Here is a 20,978-nt window from a genome sequence, read left to right on the forward strand (position 1 = left end):
ACAACAAAGGTTTCATTGAAACCAAGAACGATACGATTATATTCGTAGTTATTGTGAATGCAAATTTCTTCCTTCTTATTCTTGGACAAAATTACATATACAAAATAAATTACATCTTAGGTCAAGGCCAAAAGCCTCATGCGCCCACGATGAATGAGGGGACTTTGGCCGAATAACCTCCGATGCCAAAGTTAGAATTTAGAGAGAAAAGTATTTGGAGAGTTTTTGGGAGTTTTGCAAGAGTGTGGAAATAGGTTTTTAGAGAAAAATTGGTAGTATTTATAGGGCATGGCCGGTCCCCTTTGGAGAAAAGGTGGCTGGCCCTTTGGTGTATTTTTGGTGTGTAATGAGTGATTAATTGGTATAATGGGTGATTAATGGGTTAATTAGGAATTAACCCATTAATTAGCGTAATTAATTTAATTTATAAGGAAGGTTTTGAAGGTTATGGAATAATTTCCTTGTAGAGGATATGGAGTAAAGATGCATGAGATAAATTTGAACTTGTTGCCTATTTTGGGCACTTTTGACTCGGATGATGGATGATTCTCCACTGCTTGCGTGTAGGAAACCCGACGTGTCTCAAGGATAATTTTGTCCTCTTCACTAGAAATCCACATGTCGTCTCTTAATTATTTTTAGCTCCACAGTTATAAAACACAGTCAGACTGAAGAGTGGCCATGTTACTTGGATTTTGGCTAAATAGCATGAATTTATACTACGCTTGGCAAAACGAGAAGTTGTTTTCAATTATCAATTAGAATGTGAATCACATTGCTTCATCTCAACAAGACTAACATGCAAATATTTGTACTACGTTTGACACTTTTTGCCATGGATGATTTGTTTACACGTTGATTAACATAAAAGAATAACTACTTTGAAAGCATGATTAACCAAAATTTGTACTACCTTTGACATTTTTTGTTATGAATCGATTTGTTCATAAAATATGCATTTTATGAAGCTTTCAAAATTCAAAATGTTTAATTTGATCAGTAATGTATTAATCAAGATTTTTAAAATTATTCCTCTTATGAATCGATTTGTTTAGAAAATACGGAGTGTTGTCTAAGATTTATAAAAAAAAAAAAAAAAAAAAAAAAAAAAACAAAAAACCTATTTTTGTGTCCTTGAATCCGTATTATTGTGTTGGCAAGAATGAATAACAAATTTATCCTGGATGTGACATCGTCATATTGATAAACATTTACGTATGATTGCCTTTTATAATCTTAATTTATAATATTGATAAACATCTACATATGATATAACATAATAAATTAGTAACAATCGATGTCACGTTTACCCCAAAATGGAATTGGATCCTCTTCGAGGAACCGAACAATACGGATCGTTGGATTAAAATCTAACGGCTATAATTATTATAATTTTTAGAAGGACCTCCCTGTTTATAGTCGTTGGATCAAAATCCAACGGCTACAATTATTATAATTTTTAGAAGAATCTCCCTATTTATAATCGTTGAATCAAAATTCTAATGATCTGTGTTATTCGGTCAACAAAATCCCAAAACTTTGCCTCGGAGAAGATCTAATTCCCCAAAAAATATCTACCACAAAAATCCTTGCAATGTGCTGTCAAATCGCACTTAACCACTCCCACATGCAAGATAGCAGGGATGTATAATTGTAGTCGTTCTACATGCTGTGTTACCATAACAGTTTTTTATTGTGCTTAAAACACGAATAGTACATATTCATTAGTATTATAATGGTGAGAAAATTGATTAAGTCTTTAATACAAATATTTATATTTATATAATAACACGTAATATATTATACGTGTTACAATCATGTTGAAAATCTCTCCTCCACCGCCACCACTCCAACATGGATTGTGGCGGGCGAGGACAGCTACGTGCCCTGAAAGGGCTTGTTCGTTTACGTGAAACTCTAGGCACTCATGCTATGTTGCTATTTTTTTTTTATTGTGCTTAAAACACGGATGATACACCTGATTCACTAGTATTATAATGGTGAGAAAATTCATCAAGCCTTTAAAACAAATATTTATATTTATATAATAACATGTAATATATTATGCGTGCTACAATCATGTTGAAAATCTTTTATGCGTGCTACAATCATGTTGAAAATCTTTCCTCCACAGCCACCACTCCAACATAGATTGTGGTGGGCGAGGATAGCTACGTGCAATGAAAGGGCTTGTTCGTTTAAGTGAAACTAGGCACTTAGGCACTGCATCTCTGCCTGTATGGGCGTGACAATTCATATCATTGTTGGAGGAAAGGGATCCTCTCCATATCACTTTCACCAAATTCACCTCATCAATTAATTCGGACCTTTGAATTTTGATCTAACGGTTAAAAATAGGGGGTTCCTTTAAAAATTATAATAACTTTAGCCGTTTGATCAAATTTCAAGGATCCAGATTGATTGATGGGGTGAATTTGATGGAAGAGATTCGGAGAGAATCTCTTTCCATTGTTGGACACCCAAGGTTATAATCTATCATATTTTTATTATAATTTCAATATTTGCATGGAATTCATGCACGGCATATTTTTTTCCTCTTTAAATAACTTTATTGATAAAATAAGAGATTACAATTAACCAGGATAAAACTTAATGAGATCAAATTTTTTGGACTTAAAATAGGTGTGGTTTCTCTGTGAGTCCAATTATAAACTGACACATATTAAGTTTTTTTGTCAATAAATTAAGCAAAGTTAAGTTTATTAATACGTCTATCAATGATTGGAGTCACAGATAGGCCATGCCCATTTTAGGTGTAAAAAATTTGATCTCAAACATAATACATGTTATAAAAAATTAAGCGAGTTAGGCTACACACTAGGATTCGGACAGCGGCTGCTAGTCTCTTTTCTCCCACTCAAAGCAATTGGAAGACCAGGTCGCCAATAGTTATCTGTTGACATGTGCACACCATGTCTGACGAAATGCCTCCATGAACAAATTGATTTTTTTACGTGTGCTTTGTTTCTATCTTAAAACTTGTATTTAACATTGTGACCCACTAACATCTTCGCGCGATCAATCTTCTCACTTGGACAACCCTGGAAGTTTGTCATATTTGGTGACCGGTGTAACGCTCCTAACTTATAAAACATAAAAATAATAAAAACAACAAGGACGAAAGTGTAACAAAATAAATTAATGGGACGAAAGTAAAAATCAGAGTGAAATACACAGACCTTTTGTAATTCAGACGAACAATTATGCAGCCGAAAGCCTGGAACCAAAACAATTTTGTGTCAAACGGTGAAAGAAATGGCTAGAAAACAATGAATGTTGGTCGGTTTTGCAGGGCTTTATTCCCTACTTCCAAACGAGCACAAATTTCCAAATAGTTTTGTTCTTGCCATGAGACTGTGAGGACCCCAATTTAGTGTGTGTTTTAGATCCAAATCCAGCACAACTTTTATTTGTTTCTTGTCGCATTTGTTTCAGAAAACCGAGGTTTGGTTTATTAGTTTATTGGATGATTGATACCTCATTTGTCTTGGTATTAGATTAGTTGGAATAATCATTATCATTTTATGGTAAGTTTGATGTTTAAAATTATCGTTATTTATAGAGAGTGAGAACATCTCCAATGAAAAAATATATAAATGTTTTCATTTACATCTTTCTACGAAGATGAATAATTTACAATCCTTTATTGGGAAATTATAAAGAAAATACGTGAAATGCCCTAATTTGCATATTCTATAAGAGATGCCTAAGTTTAAGCTTGGAGAACGAGAGGGTAAAGGCAACGCCTGATCAGCTAGCTTAATTCACGAGTACAAAACTTAAATAGATGGTAGGGCTGAGACTTTTGGCCAGAAATCCGGATCCCTAACCGACTACCCCTGAACCGAACAAACTTGAAAAGAAAAATATATTTTTTATATGTTACAAAACAAAAGAGACATTGGATGAGATAGATACTGATCTCAACCGTTCATGTATCCCCATACACAATTACTCTCTCTCTCCTCTCTTACTTGAATGAACTCAAACATAGAGTACAAGTCCTCCGTTTCTTAACTTAATCTCTCGCTCTCTCTAACCATCAGTCGCTGACGTCAATGATGACGACAAAGGTTTCATTGGAACCAAGAACGATACGATTATATTCATAGTTATAAAACACAGTCAGACTGAAGAGTGGCCATGTTACTTGGATTTGGGCTAAATAGCATGAATTTGTACTACGCTTGGCAAAACGAGAAGTTGTTTTCAATTATCAATTAGAATGTGAATCATGTTGCTTCATCTCAACAAGACTAACATGCCAATATCTGTACTACGTTTCACTTTTTGATATGGAACGATTTGTTCACACGTTGATCAACATAGAAGAATAACCACTTTGAAAGTATGATTAACCAAAATTTGTACTACCTTTGACACTTTTTGTTATGAATCGATTTGTTCATAAAATATGCATTTTATGAAGCTTTCAAAATTCAAAATGTTTAATTTGACTAGTAATGTATTTAATCAAGATTTTTTAAATTATTCCTCTTATGAATCGATTTGTTCATAAAATATTGAGTGTTGACGGGGTCTAAATTACAAGAAAACTATTTTTGTGTCCTTGAATCCTTATTAATTGTGTTGGCTAAAATGAATGACAAAACTATCTTGGATGTGACATCGTCATATATAAACAAACAACATGATTGGCGTTTTATAATCTTAAGTTATAATATTGACTAACATTTACGCATGATAACATAATAAATTAGTAACAATCGATGTCACATTTACCCCAAAATCCCACAAAAATCCTTACAATGTCGCACTTAACTACTCTCGTATGTAAAATGAATGAGGATCCTTTCCGGATCCTCTTTGTGAGGATTCCAGAGATCTTCGAATCACATCATTCATCGTATATCCTGCAGCAAGAAATCATTAATGTAAATATTTTTATTTAAAATTAGATATAAACAATACATGACGAAAACTGACCGCACGATATACGTTGAATGAATGTGATTGGAGGATTCCCGGGATTCTCACAAAGAGGATCTGGAGAGGATCCTCATTCATGTAAAGTAGCCGTGATATATAAATGTAGTCGTTCTACATGTTGTGTTACCAAAATAATTTTTCAATGTGCTCGCAATACGGGTGGTACACCAGTGTTCCAGTGATGATAAAAATAGTTAATTTTTTAACACAAATATTTCATATTTGTATAATGACACATGATTTACTATTCGTATTATGATCCTATTAAAAATCTCTCATCCACCTACACCACTCCTGGGCTAGGACAGCTACGTGCATTGAAAGGGCTTGTTCGTTTACGTGAAATTCTGGGCACTGCATATGGGCGTGACAATTCAAATCGTTGTTGGACACCCAAGGTTATAATCTATCATATATTTTTATTATAATTTCAATATTTGCATGGAATTCATGCACGGTATATATATTTTTCCTCTTTAAATAACTTTATTGATAAAATAAGAGATTACAATTAACATGGATAAAACTTAATGAGATCAAATCTTTTACACTTAAAATGAGTGTGACATTTCTGTGATCCCAATTACAAACTAACACATATTAAGTTTCTGACAATAAATTAAGCAAAGTTAAGTTTATTAATATGTCTATCAATGATTAGAGTCATAGAAATGCCACACCCATTTTGAATGCAGAAAATTTGATCTGAAACTTAATACATGTTATAAAAAATAAATAAATAAATAAACGAGTTAGAATACACACTAGAATTCGGACTGCGGCTGCTAATCTCTTTCCCCCCACTCAAAGCAATTGGAAGACCAGGTCCCCGATAGTTACCACCACTCAAAGCAATTTGACGACAGTCAAGAGATGGTTTTGCAATGAGTGCCGTGTTACCCGATAAAGTTATGAGATGGTTTTGCAATGAGTGCCGTGTTATATAAAGTTCTGAGATGGTTTTGCAATGAGTACCGTGTTACCCAAAAAGTTATGAGATGGTTTTGACGAAACTGGTATCTTTGTATATAGCTGGGTCCTAGGAATTGAATGTTGGTGTTTGGTGGCTGCGACTAGAGCCAATTTGGAGTCCCACATCGGCTCAGAGGAGTATCTATTGATTTATAAATATCGTAATACCGACTCATGTAGGTAGGACCCGTTGAACCGCTAGTGTGCTTCTGCACAACAATTGGTATAAGAGCCTAGACAACGTTTATAATTGGTTGGTGACTGTCACGATCTTTGAAGTTGGATAATTCATTTGGAATTTAATTGCAAATTTCGTCCTGGTGGAGCTCTATCAGCATTTGGATCGTGAGAGGCTAATTGTTTCCACAGGATTGACTTTGCAGACTTTCCAGATCTAGCGGTGAATTCATACGTATGTACTCCTTTCTGAAACTGCCACTTCTATCCCACATTACTCCATTTAATCAGTCTTTTTTTTTTTTGTTTTGGAGAAATCCATTAAATCAATGTAGAAAAGCCACAATTCGATATATATCAGTCTATCTCTCTAACGCTGTTTCCATTAATTGGAATATTTGTTTTCTAATTAGGGTTTTGGAATGGGAGCACACACAATCTTTCTCTAGCATTGGAGATACAATTATAGTTATAATAATGTCCAAGTTCAGCCACTGCAATCTCTGAAAATCTGCTCATATAACTGTCTCTCAAGCATTGGTTCCACTATGCTGTTTTGTAATTAGGGTTTAGGTGTTAAATTTCAGAGAGATTAACCGAGATCAACCACTAATCACATCGATATTGTTCCAATTTAAACATTGGTGCAATCAATAGGTGTTGAATTTTTCCGGAAATGCCTCAATACAATTAGAAGTGGAATCATTTGATAGAAGTTGTTATTTATTTTGTGAGATGACCGATGTAGTACGATTTTTAACTTTATTTAACATTAGGAATAGAAACACAACTCTCTATGGATCTCGCAATGGTTCTAAGCTGTTTTCTAGTTAGGGTTTCGGGATGGGAACCCTAATTGGAGTACAATAATAGCAACAAAGTTAATCCAATCCACAATTATGTACCAGAAAACAAACGCAGTACATAAAACAACAACAGAATTTGTTTATACAATAAACACACATAATCATGATTGAGGTTTTTGAATCAAATCATGAATTAAGGAGCTAGTGGGCAAGTTCAACTTAATTCAAAAGAGACAAGTGGATATGGAAGATCTTGAACTGTTCACCGTAACAGTAAACCGAGACAATAAGCAACACACATCACTAATCCTAATATATTACGCTTTATACGGTTGTGTTCATTTTGGTCCTGAACAAATCTTGAATTCATGAGAGCTTTAGAGAATTTAGCCATCTCATACTTATAGAAGCAACCCACTTCTACTCTCACATAGGTGACTACTGATTAAGAATAGTCTGTTGTACTCCTCTTATTTATAAGATATCACTGTCATTAAGTATAAATATACACCCTAAAACTTCTGCAGACAACACACTTCTTCCACCATAGGAATGAGGTATGTAGTGTGTTAACTTCTTTAAATCATGCCCAACCAGTTTGCCTATTAAACTTAGACCATGAGATCTCCAATCAACTAAGTTAGGTTTCCACCTGATTGATTCATTGGTTATATTGGCTTTAGTCTCATTCCTCTTGATGATCAATTGACTCTCTAGTCAATCCTTTTATAATTGGATCCACTACTAGGTTGACTATCTTTGGTGGTCTGCACAATCCATCTTATAAAATTATATTTCATATGAGAGTAGTTGTTTTCCAATGTTAGGTTAGGACTTATTCAATAATTTGCTAACACTTGGAAGTAGACTTCTCCCACATTTAAAGGTATTTGTAAGGTCTCTAACATTGCCATACCTAACATCTTGAATGTCATTCAATTAGCAAATTACTTTTAACATACCCCCACAATTCTTTCATAATTGTAGTTTCTTTTAATGTTATCATTATATCAATCGTGTTTTCCACTTTAAGAAGTAAGAAACAACTAAGATAGACGTCACTTTTTCTATCTTCTTAGGCATTCACGCCTCACTAGAATTCCCGCCAAGGAATGTTAACTCCCTTTGAATATAGGCCTTAATTTGCCTATACCGTTGTAAGAGAGAACTTTTTCTCTCTTTCTAGAAGCAATTCTTTTATTTTTTATTTTTTATTTTTTTCAGACTTCTTAAGTTGATATATGATCTCAAGGATAGCTAAGTCACTTCTTCACAATTCACACGCATTGTGGTTGCTTTAATGCTATTAATACCTCTTTCATCATACATCATACTTGAGAAGAAAGCCGATGAAGATAGACTTTCTATATCATATCTATCTTCACTTGTTAGGGCTCTGTCTTCACAACTTTCAAAGTTCCCATTGTTTGACTTTTTGTTTTATTATTTCTCTTATTTCAATTTAATTATATTAATTGTTTGTGCGACGAAATATTTGGTAGTGCAAGATTTTTTGAAATTTTACTTTTTAAATTTAATTTAATTGTATGAATTTTTTTTAATTTCTTTAATTTAAATTGATATATTCAAAATAAAATTACATAAGAAAAGTAGTGATCAAATTATCCAATATATAAAATATATTTAAAATGTACATATAAATTAACAAAGTACAATAATAAAATCCTAATACAAGTCTATTGTGGTGGTAGTGGCGGGGGATATGGTCCAATAATGTTCTAATCCTCAACTTTCGCTGTCAAAGTCTCAATGATTCCCTACGAACAAAACAAATATGGTCAAATAACCAACAAACAAGATAAAATAATACCAAAAAATTGGCATAATCTCCCCTAAAATTGGCATACCCCAAACTCCACCCCACACCAAACCCAATTAATTAACTCCAAAAACACATATTAATGAAAAATAAATAAAATTTAGGGGGAAAATACCTTTTGGCAAGATTGAGAGTGAGTGAGAATGTGTGTGTGTGAGAGAGAGAGAGAGAGAGGTGAGTGTGAGATAGTTTGAGGAGATAGTGAAAGAGAGATGAGATAGTGAGTGAGAGTGAGATAGAGAAGAGAGAGAGGGTCGGATTTACGGAGAGGGAAAGAGAAGAGAGGTAAGAGAATAGAGAAGGACATTGAGAAAATTGTGGAGGAGTTATTGTGGTTTTAAAAACAATATCTTTACGCGATGAAGGATACGAGTTTGCGCAACGAATAAAATTTCACGTGTCCCATTTTTGGCGCCTACCCAAATTTTTAGGTTTGTTGCACAAAGTCTTAAAAATAATTTTTTTTTTTTAAATCCTGGGTCCCATTTTTGGCACCCACCCAAATTTAAGGATTTTGTGTGACAAAACATAGGTTCGTTGGGCAAAATTAATTATTTTTTTTATAAATAATAAAAAAAAAATTATTTTACAATTTAAAATATAAATAAATTAAAATAAATAGCTTTTAGGAGACCAAATGTTGATTCATCGCGCAAAGAAAATAATTTAGTTTAACAATATAAAATAAAAATAAGTAACTAGTGTTTAGGCGATGAAATATTGATATTCGTTGTGCAAAGTTTTAAAAAAATAATACAAGATTAATACAAAAAAATATATATATAAATTGGTTTAGGTGACGAAATATTTGATTTAGTCGTGCCAAGGTTTTAAAAAAATAATTTTTTATTTTTGTAAAGACTTTGCACGACGAAGTTTTTGTTTCGTCGTGCAAGACTTTGTGCGATGAAGTTCAAAATTTCGTCGCTCAAAGTGACTTTGGGTGATGATGTGTGTTTTGTCGCGCAAGGGTTTTTTTTTACTAGTGAAAGTTTTGCTAAAAAAAAAAAAAAACTTTTAAAGTTCAACACACTTGCTAATTAAACATTTAAAACTATCCAAAAATCTACGGCGACAATGATATGGGGATAAAACGAAGAAAACATTAAAAAATTAAAAAAAATGTTTATGAATACTAATTGCCCTTGTCCTTGCCCTTCCTCCTTCCTCCTTCTATATTGGTGGACTTGCACAAAGACAATTACTGTTTAGAGTGCCCTCCAATTGCCATTGTCCTCTACTAATTGGAGGAGATACTCTAATGCGGCATTATTATTGTGCGATAGTCTAGTTTTCTGATGCGACTAGTGTGAGATAGTTGCCGGATGCAAGCATCGCAGGTCAACATAGAATCAATATCCCGCAACAGTCTCACGCAAACAATTATCATCCTCGTTTTGGAGAAATGTTCGGTTTCGAATATCTAGAATTCCATCGCATGCTGCATGCGCTAGCTAGCTAGGGCTCAGGTTAGACCATAATTGGAATGTAATACACTATATGTCAACTTCAATTCTTAAAATCCAAATAAAAAAAGATAAATCAAATTCTAATCTTAGCAATTATGGAGAAATTCTTTCACGTGCTCGGTATTCAAGCATGTACTCTATATGTCATACAATAAGTGAAAGAACACGAAAATATGTTATTTCCTCTACTTGTATTATGACATGTAGAGTATCGCTTTATCCGGCCCTTGAAAACCCGGTCCAAATTTTTTATTCAACTTTTTAATTTTTCTCTGCAATTTAAGTTCAAATTCCAACTTATTTTATAGGGTAAATCTTAGTTTACTACTCTCAAGTTTCGTGATTTTCAACATTTAGTAGATGAAGTTTTTTTCGTCTCAGAGTCATACCTAAAGTGTTAATTTTTGGGACAGTCTTATACATCCGTCAGTCTGGCTGTTAAGTCTCCCGTTAACTGATGACTTGGCGTCCATGTGGACAATGACTGGACGTCACGTATCATTAAGGGGTACACATGGAAATTTAAAAAAAAATAATTAACAAAAAAATAAATAAAAAACACTTTTCTTCTCTTCCTGACCTTCTTCCACTCCCCCTCATATCCACCCTTTCTTCTTGTTCTTTGGATTCCCTCACCTGCATTTTCACAAGCACTTCCTCTAACTCAGTAAATCTGTCTGCTCACATCCACCTTTTCTTCTGTTTTTGCAGCAATGGTTGCAGAGCCTTGGATTTTGAAGATGGGTAACTAGGTAAGCTCCAATCTCAAGCACGCTATTCTTTCTTCTTCAACCTTCGAAGAAATCATCAGTTTCCAAATCCTAACCATCCGCCAAAATCCAGAAGCAGACCGTCGACATTCTCTACTTCGAGGTCGCCAATGTCATGTCCAAGATCATCCACCTCCACGAGTCCCTCACCGACTTCGAGATCTGAAGCTCAAAAACGAGATCTTCAAGTTTAGGAAGAAGATTGCAAGAAATAGAGCGGTAGTTTAACCTTTTCTATCCTCTCAGGATCTCACCTGGAATTGGGGGTTAGGGATTTGAGGTTTTGACTTCTGGCGGACTTGACGGTGGTGGGGGAAATCAAGTTGTTGGGTGCGATCTTTATGTTTGTGAAAATGCAGGTGAGGGAATTCAAAGAACAAGGGAAAATAAATAATTGCAGAAGAGAGAAAAAGGGACAGGGAGAGAGGAAGCAATTATCCCCACCTTTTTCTATTTTTTTAATTTTTTAAGTTTTTTAATTTTGAATTTTGAAATTTTGGTTTTTTTTTATTATTTTTAATTTCCACATGGACCCCCTTAATGACACATAGCGTCCATTCATTGTTCATATGGGCGTCATATCACCAGTTAATGAAAGACTTAACAGCCAAAGTTACGGATGTATCAGATTGTCCTAAAATTAACACTTTAGGTATGACTCTGAGCAATAACGGAGCCAGGAATTATTTGGTGGGTGGGCTAAACTAAAATTATTACTAGGAGATCAAATGGTTAAATTTTTTTGTTACTTACGTAAAGTTACACAATGACAAACTTGAAAGCAATGATTTAAAGTAAGAAATTTAACTATGAATAAAGCCAGTTTCAACTAGATTTAACAAAGAAAACATTTGAAGTTGCAACTTATAGTAGAAAGAAACATACATCATTAATCTTGTCATAACAACTTAACAAATAAAAGAAATAGTACCTATTCAAGTTGTGCCTTTCGATCCTTAATGGAATTGAAATCTTTTGTTATTTCTTTTGAATCAATCTTTTCGGCAAGCTCTTTTTCAATGTACACAACCATTGAATCTGCTAGAAATTCACTCTCCATCTTGTTGCGACATCTTGTTTTAATAAGATTCATTGCTGAAAAAGCTCGTTCAATAGTTGCTATAGAAACGGGAAGAGTCAATATAAGTCGAATTAACCTATCAATCAATTAGTACCTTTCAGACCTCTTTGTTTCAACTAATCCCCGACATAATTGCGAAGTAGTAGACATTTTTTGAAAGACATGATGATGTGGTACCTCTGATTCATAGATTTTCAACTCACATCTCAATGTATGTAGCTCTTTTTTTGTGAAATCCATAAGATAAAAATTCTCTGCAAGCTTGCAAATGTGATTAATGTTGAACACCTTAAAAGCTTATCTTGGTTCTAAAGCTGAATTGAGAATAAGAAGTTCCATTGCCTCTTCACTAAACCTATTATTTAGCTCTGCCAACTGAAAATCTATTGCATTATTGAAGATATCAACGTGATAATGAGGCTCAAATGTAATATGATTTGTTTGCTGACAAGAACGACTAGTTCCTATTTTGTATTGAGCATTCATATCGGGCATATCAATGTCATGTTTTTTGCAGAATAAACTCACTTTATCAATAAAGCTAGCCCAACCATCCAATCACAACTTATGAAGGACATCTTTTGTAGTAGTGACTAGGTTCATAGCATTCAGAATGTCTTGTGACTTATTTTGCAATTCGCGACAAAGGATATCAGTGATTCCCATGATCTCCTGCAATAGATGCAAGATGAAAGTAAATTCAAAAGATCTGATTGCATTATAAGCACCAGTAGCTTCCCCACACAAAGAGTTTGTAGCAAATTTATCATTCTTTATGTTCTCAAGTATTATACAAGACGCGTTATACATATGTATCAAGTCACACACTGAATCATAATGAGAACCCCAACGAGTAGCTCCAGGTCGATGTATAGTACCGATTTGATTAGCTCCTCTTCCCGTCTCAAGTTCACCAGCACCCACCAACTCTTTAATGTTCACTGTGTGTGCAACTTGCAGCTGAGTATGACGCTTTGGAGAAGTAGTAATAACATTCACAATTGAACCTAATGCTGAAAAGAATAACCAGATAACTACTTCTTTTGATGCTGCAACTAATGCCAATTGCAGTTGATGAGCAAAACAATGCACATAATAAGCAAATGAACACTCTTTGATAAATAAAGATTGTAGCCCATTCCATTGACCTCACATATTACTTGCACCATCGTACCATGACCTCGTAACTTGTTTATAGGCAACTCATGAAAGCAAGGACTTTTTTTTATCTCCCTGTGAAGTGTTGGTGCAGTAGTGTCTTCAACCCACACAATATCTAAAAACCGTTCTCGTAGAAAACCATCATTATCAATAAATCTTAAAATAATGGCCATTTGCTCTCTGTGAGCAATATCATGTGCTTCATCAACAAGAACACAAAAAACACCATCCCTGACTTCTTCACGAATTTTTCTTTGTACTATGTTGGTGAGAATGTTCAAAACTTCCTTTTGGATCATGGGCGAGGAATATTTGGCATTTTTTGGTGCATTTTCTAAAACAACTGCAGCGACCTTATCATTAAACTTGGTTGTATGCTTTACCAATTCAATAAAATTCCCACGATTTTTTGAACCCACTGATTCATCATGTCCTCTAAAAGGACATGCTTGAAATGTAAGCCATCGAACACACTCAACTGTAGCCTTGAGTCGCAACCGATTCTTCAAAATTTCTTCTTTTGATTGTCGATTAATAACCTTGTCAACATGCTGAGATGGATTCATCAATTCCTCTACACGTGAAACACAAGTATTATGTAATGAAGATGGACCTCCAATATGAGAAAGAAATATACAAGTCTTTCCGTCGTTAACTCTTTTCCAATTGTTAAACCCATTAACAATTAATGTCGGACGACTTGTTGGACCAGTCCCAAAAAGAAAGCATGGGAAATAATATACTTTATCTATTGTCGGAGAATATCCTAACCATGGAAATTGTGAAAACCAAGAATACTGAAATCGACAATTTTGTGATCCAAACCGAGACCTAGGATACTCAAGAAGTTTCGGTCGGTAAGGCCCAGCTTTGATATAAGCATGTCGAACTTCATCTTGTTGATCAATAGGATGCTCATGTATTTGAATCCGTTTCCCCGGGTCTCGTTCCAATTCCAAAGAAGCACCATCAAAAACTTTTTCTTGAGGTTCAATTATATTAGATGTCTGGTGAGAATCATGAGGCTGCTCAGTTGATATTGGTGCGTTATCATTAGATGCAGAAGGTATATATCACTCTCTAATTTATCACCATTATCTCTCTTTTTAAAAAATGAATCAATAGTTCTTAACCTCTTCATTGAACGTTAACCTAACAAATTGAACAACAATAATGCAAGTTTATATAATAAATTATATTTCTAAGAAATCTATCAAACTATCAAAAAAAAAATATTAAACTTGAAATTGAATTTTTAAAGTACGAATTCTTAAAATTAAAGTAATAAACAAATAAAATCATCAAGAAATAAGAATAAAGTGGTTAAAAACTTACCTATTGATAAGAAAAATCAACAAGTTTTCTCACTTGTATTGTATGCTTGGTTTCTGTGAACTGCAATGCAGAGACAAGAGATCGAGACGGGACAAAGGCTTTTTCTGAAAGTCAGAAAGTGAAGACCCGGTTTGGTACTGAGGTGATTCTGAAAAAAACTGGTATAAAAAAAAGCTAGGAGCTGTTTTTGTGTTTGGTAAACATTCAGCTTCATCTTTTTTTCACAGTTTTGGGTGAAAAAAAGCCAAAAACAAGAAGCTGCAAAACCCAGCTTTGAAAAATCGGCTTTTTTTCACATCTGTTTTACATAAAAGTTTACCAAACACTATAATACTGTTTTTTTTTTTTCAAAAGAATTTTTACAAAAAAGTTTACCAAACACTTTGCTGCTTTATTTCACAGCCGCTTATTCTCACAGCACAGCAGAATCAGCTTTTTTTCAAAGCACAGCAATACCAAACCAGCCCGAAAGAGGGTCATTGTGTTGTACCCCAAAAGTCAAAATAAAATAATAAACTAGTCTACTCCTAGGAAACCTAAATTAATAAAATATTAAATTTACATTTTAAAACCGGATGAGATGACTACTCTACTCCTAAACTAATCACTATACTACTCCCTAGAAACTAATCAAATAAAAAGACTTAATGGGACGTGACTGCCTGTGTGTGTACGATTTGAAATATAATAATAATAAATTTTGATATTGATTAAAGTAAATAATTTATTTAATATTTATTAACTCTTACTTTTTCTAAAAGTAGTCTTATTGTTTATAATTTTTACTTATTAGGTAGGCTATAACAATTAAAATTAATAAAATAATCTAAATTATCAGTATTTTTAACCTTAAACAACTAAAACTCTCCCTATGTTAGAGCTCACCCTAGCCCTATTACTAGCTCCACCATTGACTCTAAGACGAAAAAAACTTGATGTACTAAATGTTGAAAACTACGAAACTTGAGAGTAGTAAACTGAAATTACCCTATTTTATATCTCAGCCTAGCCTTTTCATAGCAGCTCAGCCCAGCCCGGAAGAAAAAACTTTGTTCCACAAACTCAAACATAGTGCATATAAGTATCGACAAGTCAATGGGGTTAGAGAGGAGAACTGAATACCAATGCTATATCAATGAAACATATGGTCAAGCCCTTTTGTACTTAAGATTTTATCAATAATTTTTTATACAAATGATATTTAGAATAATGAGACATTTGAGCACAAATATAACTTCTAATACAAGAATAATACTCTTAGTTACTCGAGCAACAAGTGTTTTGCCTTTTAAATTCTAACTTTCTAAAGCACATAGCACAAGCTGGACACAAAACCCTTAGCGATATTGAAGGATTGGAGGATTCAAGCATGAAACTTGGAATGCAAAAACAAATATATTAAACTATTTGAGCTACAAGTTATATTGAAGAATTGGAGCATGAAACTCGGGATGCAAAGAAATATATTCTTAAAGACTTAAAACTACAAACTCCTTGCATTTTTCATTTTCTAAAGCGCATAGCACAAGTCTGAAACAAAACCCTAGGGTACTAATTTATTCAGTGCTATATAATACACAGGATTTCGACAATGCCATTAGGCAAATACATATTTGTTATTTAGTACATAATCATCCCTTATTCCTCTAAGTCAGTGAAATTAAGCAGCCATGCATCTAAGATCCATCGTCAGAATCCATAGCCAGATTCTCCTTCAAGTAACACCTCATTACTCATGACATCACACATCCCAAACCCAAACGCATTGCTCAGCTTTGTAAAGTCAGTATCCAGAAACTCAGAGAGGCTCATCTCCCTCGTGTGGAAGTCTTCCATCAAAATATTTTCCCAGCAGCTGGAACGATCTTCTTCCCTCGACTTTGATGCTGATAGTAATGACCCACTACTTGTTTCAGACTCTTCTGCCATGATGTCAGTTAAATTACAAAGCATGGAGGACCCCAATGCAAAATTATTATTGCAACTGGGGTCATTTTCTAAGTGCACTTCAACTTTTGACTGTTGTACTGTGTCTGCGATCTCAGTGGAGGTGGAGGGTCTACATGATAATATATGATCCTCTTGCTGTTTCTTACATAAATTACTGTGCCAGTAATTCTCGATTTCATCTTTTGTTCGCCCTGGAATTCTCCCTGCTATTAGAGACCATCTGCACCAATCACAAAGTTTAACCCTAATTAAATTAGTAAAAGGAAAGAAGAAGAAGAAAAAAAATTTGTCGAAATGATCAATTTTTAAATTCCAATTCATGAAGTTGTCAGTTTTGTAGTATGTCGTTGATAATTAAATTTGATCAATTCAACAATTGAGATTTATTTATTTATTTGTTAATTTAACCTATTTCAAAAGAAAAAAAAAATTGTGAGTTGAAGCAATTAGGACAAGACAAGACCTGTTGCCTAATAGTTTGTGGAGTCTGATGATGAGGTCTTCTTCATCTTTTGTAATGTCGCCTCCCTTGATGCTTGGTCTCAGATAATTCAGCCACCGAAGCCTACAACTCTTCCCACATCTCTTCAGCCCTGCATTGTGTTTTTGATTTCAACAAAATAAATTAACGGATCATAGAAATAAAGGATTACGATCAGAATGATAATTTAGAGTCATAGCCCGGGCATGAGTTCAAATCTCAAAAACGGCAACAGTTGTTGATACAACATAGAAATGAAAGACATCGTCGACTCGGATATTCACCTGCTTGTTTTGGAACATTGCTCCATTTTCCTTCACCGTGTGCTTGGATGTAATCTGCAAGCATTTTGTCTTCAAGAGCAGTCCATGGTCCTCTCTTCACTCCTTCCTTGGAACAACAAGGATTTCTTCCCATAACTGGGGAGCTAGCTACCACTGCTGGAACTGCTTACGCCCTCCGGTCCCTTTCTCTGTTTTTTGCAACTCCTTTAGTCTTTAGCGACAATCACAGATTTATTTCCTATTGTGTGGGGGCAGCTGCGTCGTGTTGTGTTCTTTCTTATAGGCAGAGAGTCTAAGAATTATTTTTATAAATTTGTATATCATTATTTCCAACCATATCAATAGTTTACACATTGTCAGAGACCACCTGTTCAATATTTTTCAAAATTCAGCATAATTTTATGTATATAATTGGAATCTTAATCAGTGTCATCATGTACACTTACAGTGATTGGTGGAGAAATCGAATGAGGATCTTCTCTATATCCTTTTTGTGAGGATCATAAGAATTCTCAAATCGTTTCTATCCTTCATATATCATGTAGTCAGAAATCATTTTAAATTAAATATGAATAGTGTCTGATGAAAACTGACTGCATAATATATAATGAATGGACACGATTTGAAGATCCTCAGGACCCTCATAAAGAGGATCCGGAGAGGATCCTCCTGGGGAGAGATCTAAATTAAATCTCATAATGATCCACCTGTTTGTTGGAACCACATATACTAATTACCAATACCTGCTTTTAGTAAAAAAAATTTAGCGTAACTGTTATACTGTTGCCATTTAGTACTACGGTCTAGTGATATTCCTCTTCACTTGTAAGCGAGATGTTTTAGGCTCGATTCTCGCCAAAGGCGAAGTTGAACTACATTATTATGGCAAGCCCATTGTAAGGGTTAGCTCACTCCCCCACCCCATTAGTGTAGATAATACGCCAAAAACAAAGTTGAACCACATTATTATGGTAAGCCCATTATAAGGCATAGCTCGCTCTCCCATCCCATTAATGTAGATACTACTCCAACGGCAAAATTGAACCACATTATTATGATAAGTTCATTGTAAGATTTAGCTCGCTCTCCCACCTCATTAGTGTAGATACTATCGTTTGTTAAAATAAATAAATAAATAACTGTTATACTATTATATTTTTGATTTTAGACTTTTTAGCCAAGATAGTCTCTAAGAGATTGACATAATTTCTTACTTTGATATTTAAGATTTGAAATTAATAAAATTGATTTCTATATTTGTTCACTATCAATCATTGTGATCATTTTATGAAATATCTTCATTAAATAAGAATAAAATGATAACAACAAAAAAAACCTCAACCACGATGCATTTAGTATACCAATAAATTTCTTTCATACCGTAGATTTTTTATAAATAAATAAATAAATTATTTGTGGTTGAGGTTGAGGTTGCATGCGCTGTAAAGAACCAAAGAGACCTTACCTCTAATAATTATTGACTGTAGTCTGTAGAGATCAAGTGGGGGCTTTATTTTATATTAATCATGGGTCATGTGATCATGGACAGGACAATTGATCATGTTGGATTAATATTATATTGTCTGTAAAGTTTAAGACAAGGTCTTCAAATTCTTCCACATCCAAGATTCAACAACCATTCCAATTTCCAAATATTTTTTTCCTGGGCCTTTTACAAACTAACTTTCCCAGCAGGGGCTTGGAAATTTGAAAGTTTGTTGCCCTTTTCCCTCTACAATATTGATTTAGTTATTTACCCTTTCCTCTCGTGTGAACCAACAAAGGAAAAGGCACCAATAATTGAATAATTTGTCCAAGTACAACGGCCAAATCGAATATATTACAATTAGGGTCAAATCTGTCCTCATCACAGGCATACCCTTTGCGGAAGAGGACCTTTCCGGATTCATTTTGTGAGAATCTTTGAGATTCTTACATTTTAATCGTTAATCATATATTGTGTGGTCAGTTTTTGTCATATATATGTTTAATTTTAAATTTAAAAAAAAAAATCAAATAATTTCTAACCGCACGATACACGATAAATGACTAAGATAAATCCCTACAAAGTAAACTCGGATGGGATCCAATTCCTCCCCTTCGCATTATTTTAATTTTCAATCCTCGTCATCATCACCAACTATGCAATGTGTATGAATTTTGCTTTTGATCAATGGAATAATAAAAATAAGATATATTTTGAGTTTCTAGAATTTTATTTATTTATTTATTTTAATACAACGATATTGAATGTAGAGAAGTTGGGGATTGGGATAAGTTAACTACACAATAGGTCAACACTAATTTATTATTGAAGTTGCAATTCACATGAATTAAAACTAAAACTTCATAGTTACATATAGAAAATAATAGTACTAGACTATTCTACCAGTGACATTAATTTCTGGTTGTTTAATGAACGTGGACTATACCCATAAGATAAATAGAGGAGTCCAATTTATTGCACCGCCAGCTCTAAGGGTGTGCAAAATACTCCATCGCATATGGCCTCTGATTCAGAAGGGCCCCTAAGCTTTCTTTTTCAAGAGGAGTAAGGTGTATGTCCCTTCCCCTCCTTCCCCCAACCCCCCTCCCCCCCCCCCCCCCCCTCCCCCCTCCTCCCTCCTCTTTTCTTGTAATTTTGGTTTTTCCTGCTTTATGAGGGTTAAGATTTATGTTTCCTCCTGACTAGATGTAATTTTTTTTTTTTCCATATCAATAAATTTCCCTTGTACCATCAAGGTTCTCTAAAAAAATAAAAATAAAAATGTGTACATATATTAAATGTGCACATTAATACCAAAGTTCTCTTCCAACAGTATTGAGTGGGTTCAACTCGTTATGGTTATGCTTTGCTGATTTGCACAGGACCCCTAATGCTGAGGGCCGGCTCTAATTTATTGGTCACATTAATTATTACGTTCCCCCATTTTTTCTACTACATTTTGATCATCGCAGTACGGCCATAACTATTTACTATGCTCAGCTACCAATCTGCATTGTTTCTGCAATTTTTTGTTTGACCGAAATGATTGCAATTCGATCGATCGATTCGACCCCATTCACAATAAAAGAACGAGCTGCAGTTGTCGCTTGGCACTTACCTCTTGTATCAAATATAGGTTCTTTCACATTTGCAGCTAGCTAATACGCATGAAACAGAAAAGATGGATGTAATTTGCATATGGCATACGTTACTAACTCACCATGTAAGAACCCTAAAATCACTTTGAAGTTGCAAGGGGTTCAAACGTACACAGTTAATATTGGTGAATTATTTGGTCTTTATCATCAAGTACTAACTTTTATTGATGATGGAGAAATAAGTGTAACGATTATATTGCAGTGTACACGTTAAATCTTAATTATTGTCCATAGTCCATACCGGTTAATTAAGGCATGATTTTTGGCCATTACATGAAGATGGTGTAGGGTTGATGCGTATTCTTCTATTTTATTGTAGGCTTAAATGTCAAAATGATCCATTTGTTATAGTCATATGGCCAATTTAGTCCCTGTATTTTCGATTTGGCTAATTTAGTTCTCGTGTTTGTCTCTGTTAGCCAATTAAGGACATTTCATTCAATCTATGTTAAAAATTCACAAGAAAATTCATAAGAGATATAATTACCCTTTTTCTTTACAAAAAAAAATGCAAATAAATGAGAAATAACACATATA

At 34.1% G+C, this 20,978-nt stretch overlaps 2 protein-coding genes across 2 annotated transcripts; both read right to left on the reverse strand.

The window, feature by feature from the left end:
- Positions 1–12,644: 12,644 nt before the first annotated feature.
- On the reverse strand, positions 12,645–13,813 carry LOC148695269 (uncharacterized). Its single transcript, XM_088698342.1, has 2 exons — positions 13,261–13,813; positions 12,645–13,141 (listed from the first exon to the last, which is right to left on the reverse strand). The coding sequence occupies exons 1-2, from the start codon at positions 13,811–13,813 to the stop codon at positions 12,645–12,647; spliced, it is 1,050 nt and encodes a 349-aa protein (XP_088554468.1).
- A 2,215-nt stretch (positions 13,814–16,028) lies between these two features.
- On the reverse strand, positions 16,029–17,547 carry LOC137716793 (transcription factor MYB1). Its single transcript, XM_068456170.2, has 3 exons — positions 17,298–17,547; positions 16,996–17,125; positions 16,029–16,752 (listed from the first exon to the last, which is right to left on the reverse strand). The coding sequence occupies exons 1-3, from the start codon at positions 17,428–17,430 to the stop codon at positions 16,272–16,274; spliced, it is 744 nt and encodes a 247-aa protein (XP_068312271.2). The 5' UTR covers positions 17,431–17,547; the 3' UTR covers positions 16,029–16,271.
- Between the last annotated feature and the right edge of the window lie 3,431 nt (positions 17,548–20,978).

Source organism: Pyrus communis, chromosome 8 (genome assembly GCF_041283825.1).
Source record: "Pyrus communis isolate YQ-2024b chromosome 8, ASM4128382v1, whole genome shotgun sequence".
Lineage (NCBI taxonomy): Eukaryota > Viridiplantae > Streptophyta > Magnoliopsida > Rosales > Rosaceae > Pyrus > Pyrus communis.

Coding starts and splice junctions, on each gene's coding strand:
- LOC148695269 (XM_088698342.1), bottom strand. CDS start 13,813: ATGAATCCATCTCAGCATGTTGACAAGGTTATTAATCGACAATCAAAA. Junction 13,142..13,260: donor AAACAAGTTACGAGGTCATG/GTACGATGGTGC, acceptor AATTGGCATTAG/TTGCAGCATCAAAAGAAGTA.
- LOC137716793 (XM_068456170.2), bottom strand. CDS start 17,430: ATGGGAAGAAATCCTTGTTGTTCCAAGGAAGGAGTGAAGAGAGGACCA. Junction 17,126..17,297: donor CAATGTTCCAAAACAAGCAG/GTGAATATCCGA, acceptor AACACAATGCAG/GGCTGAAGAGATGTGGGAAG. Junction 16,753..16,995: donor CACAAACTATTAGGCAACAG/GTCTTGTCTTGT, acceptor TGATTGGTGCAG/ATGGTCTCTAATAGCAGGGA.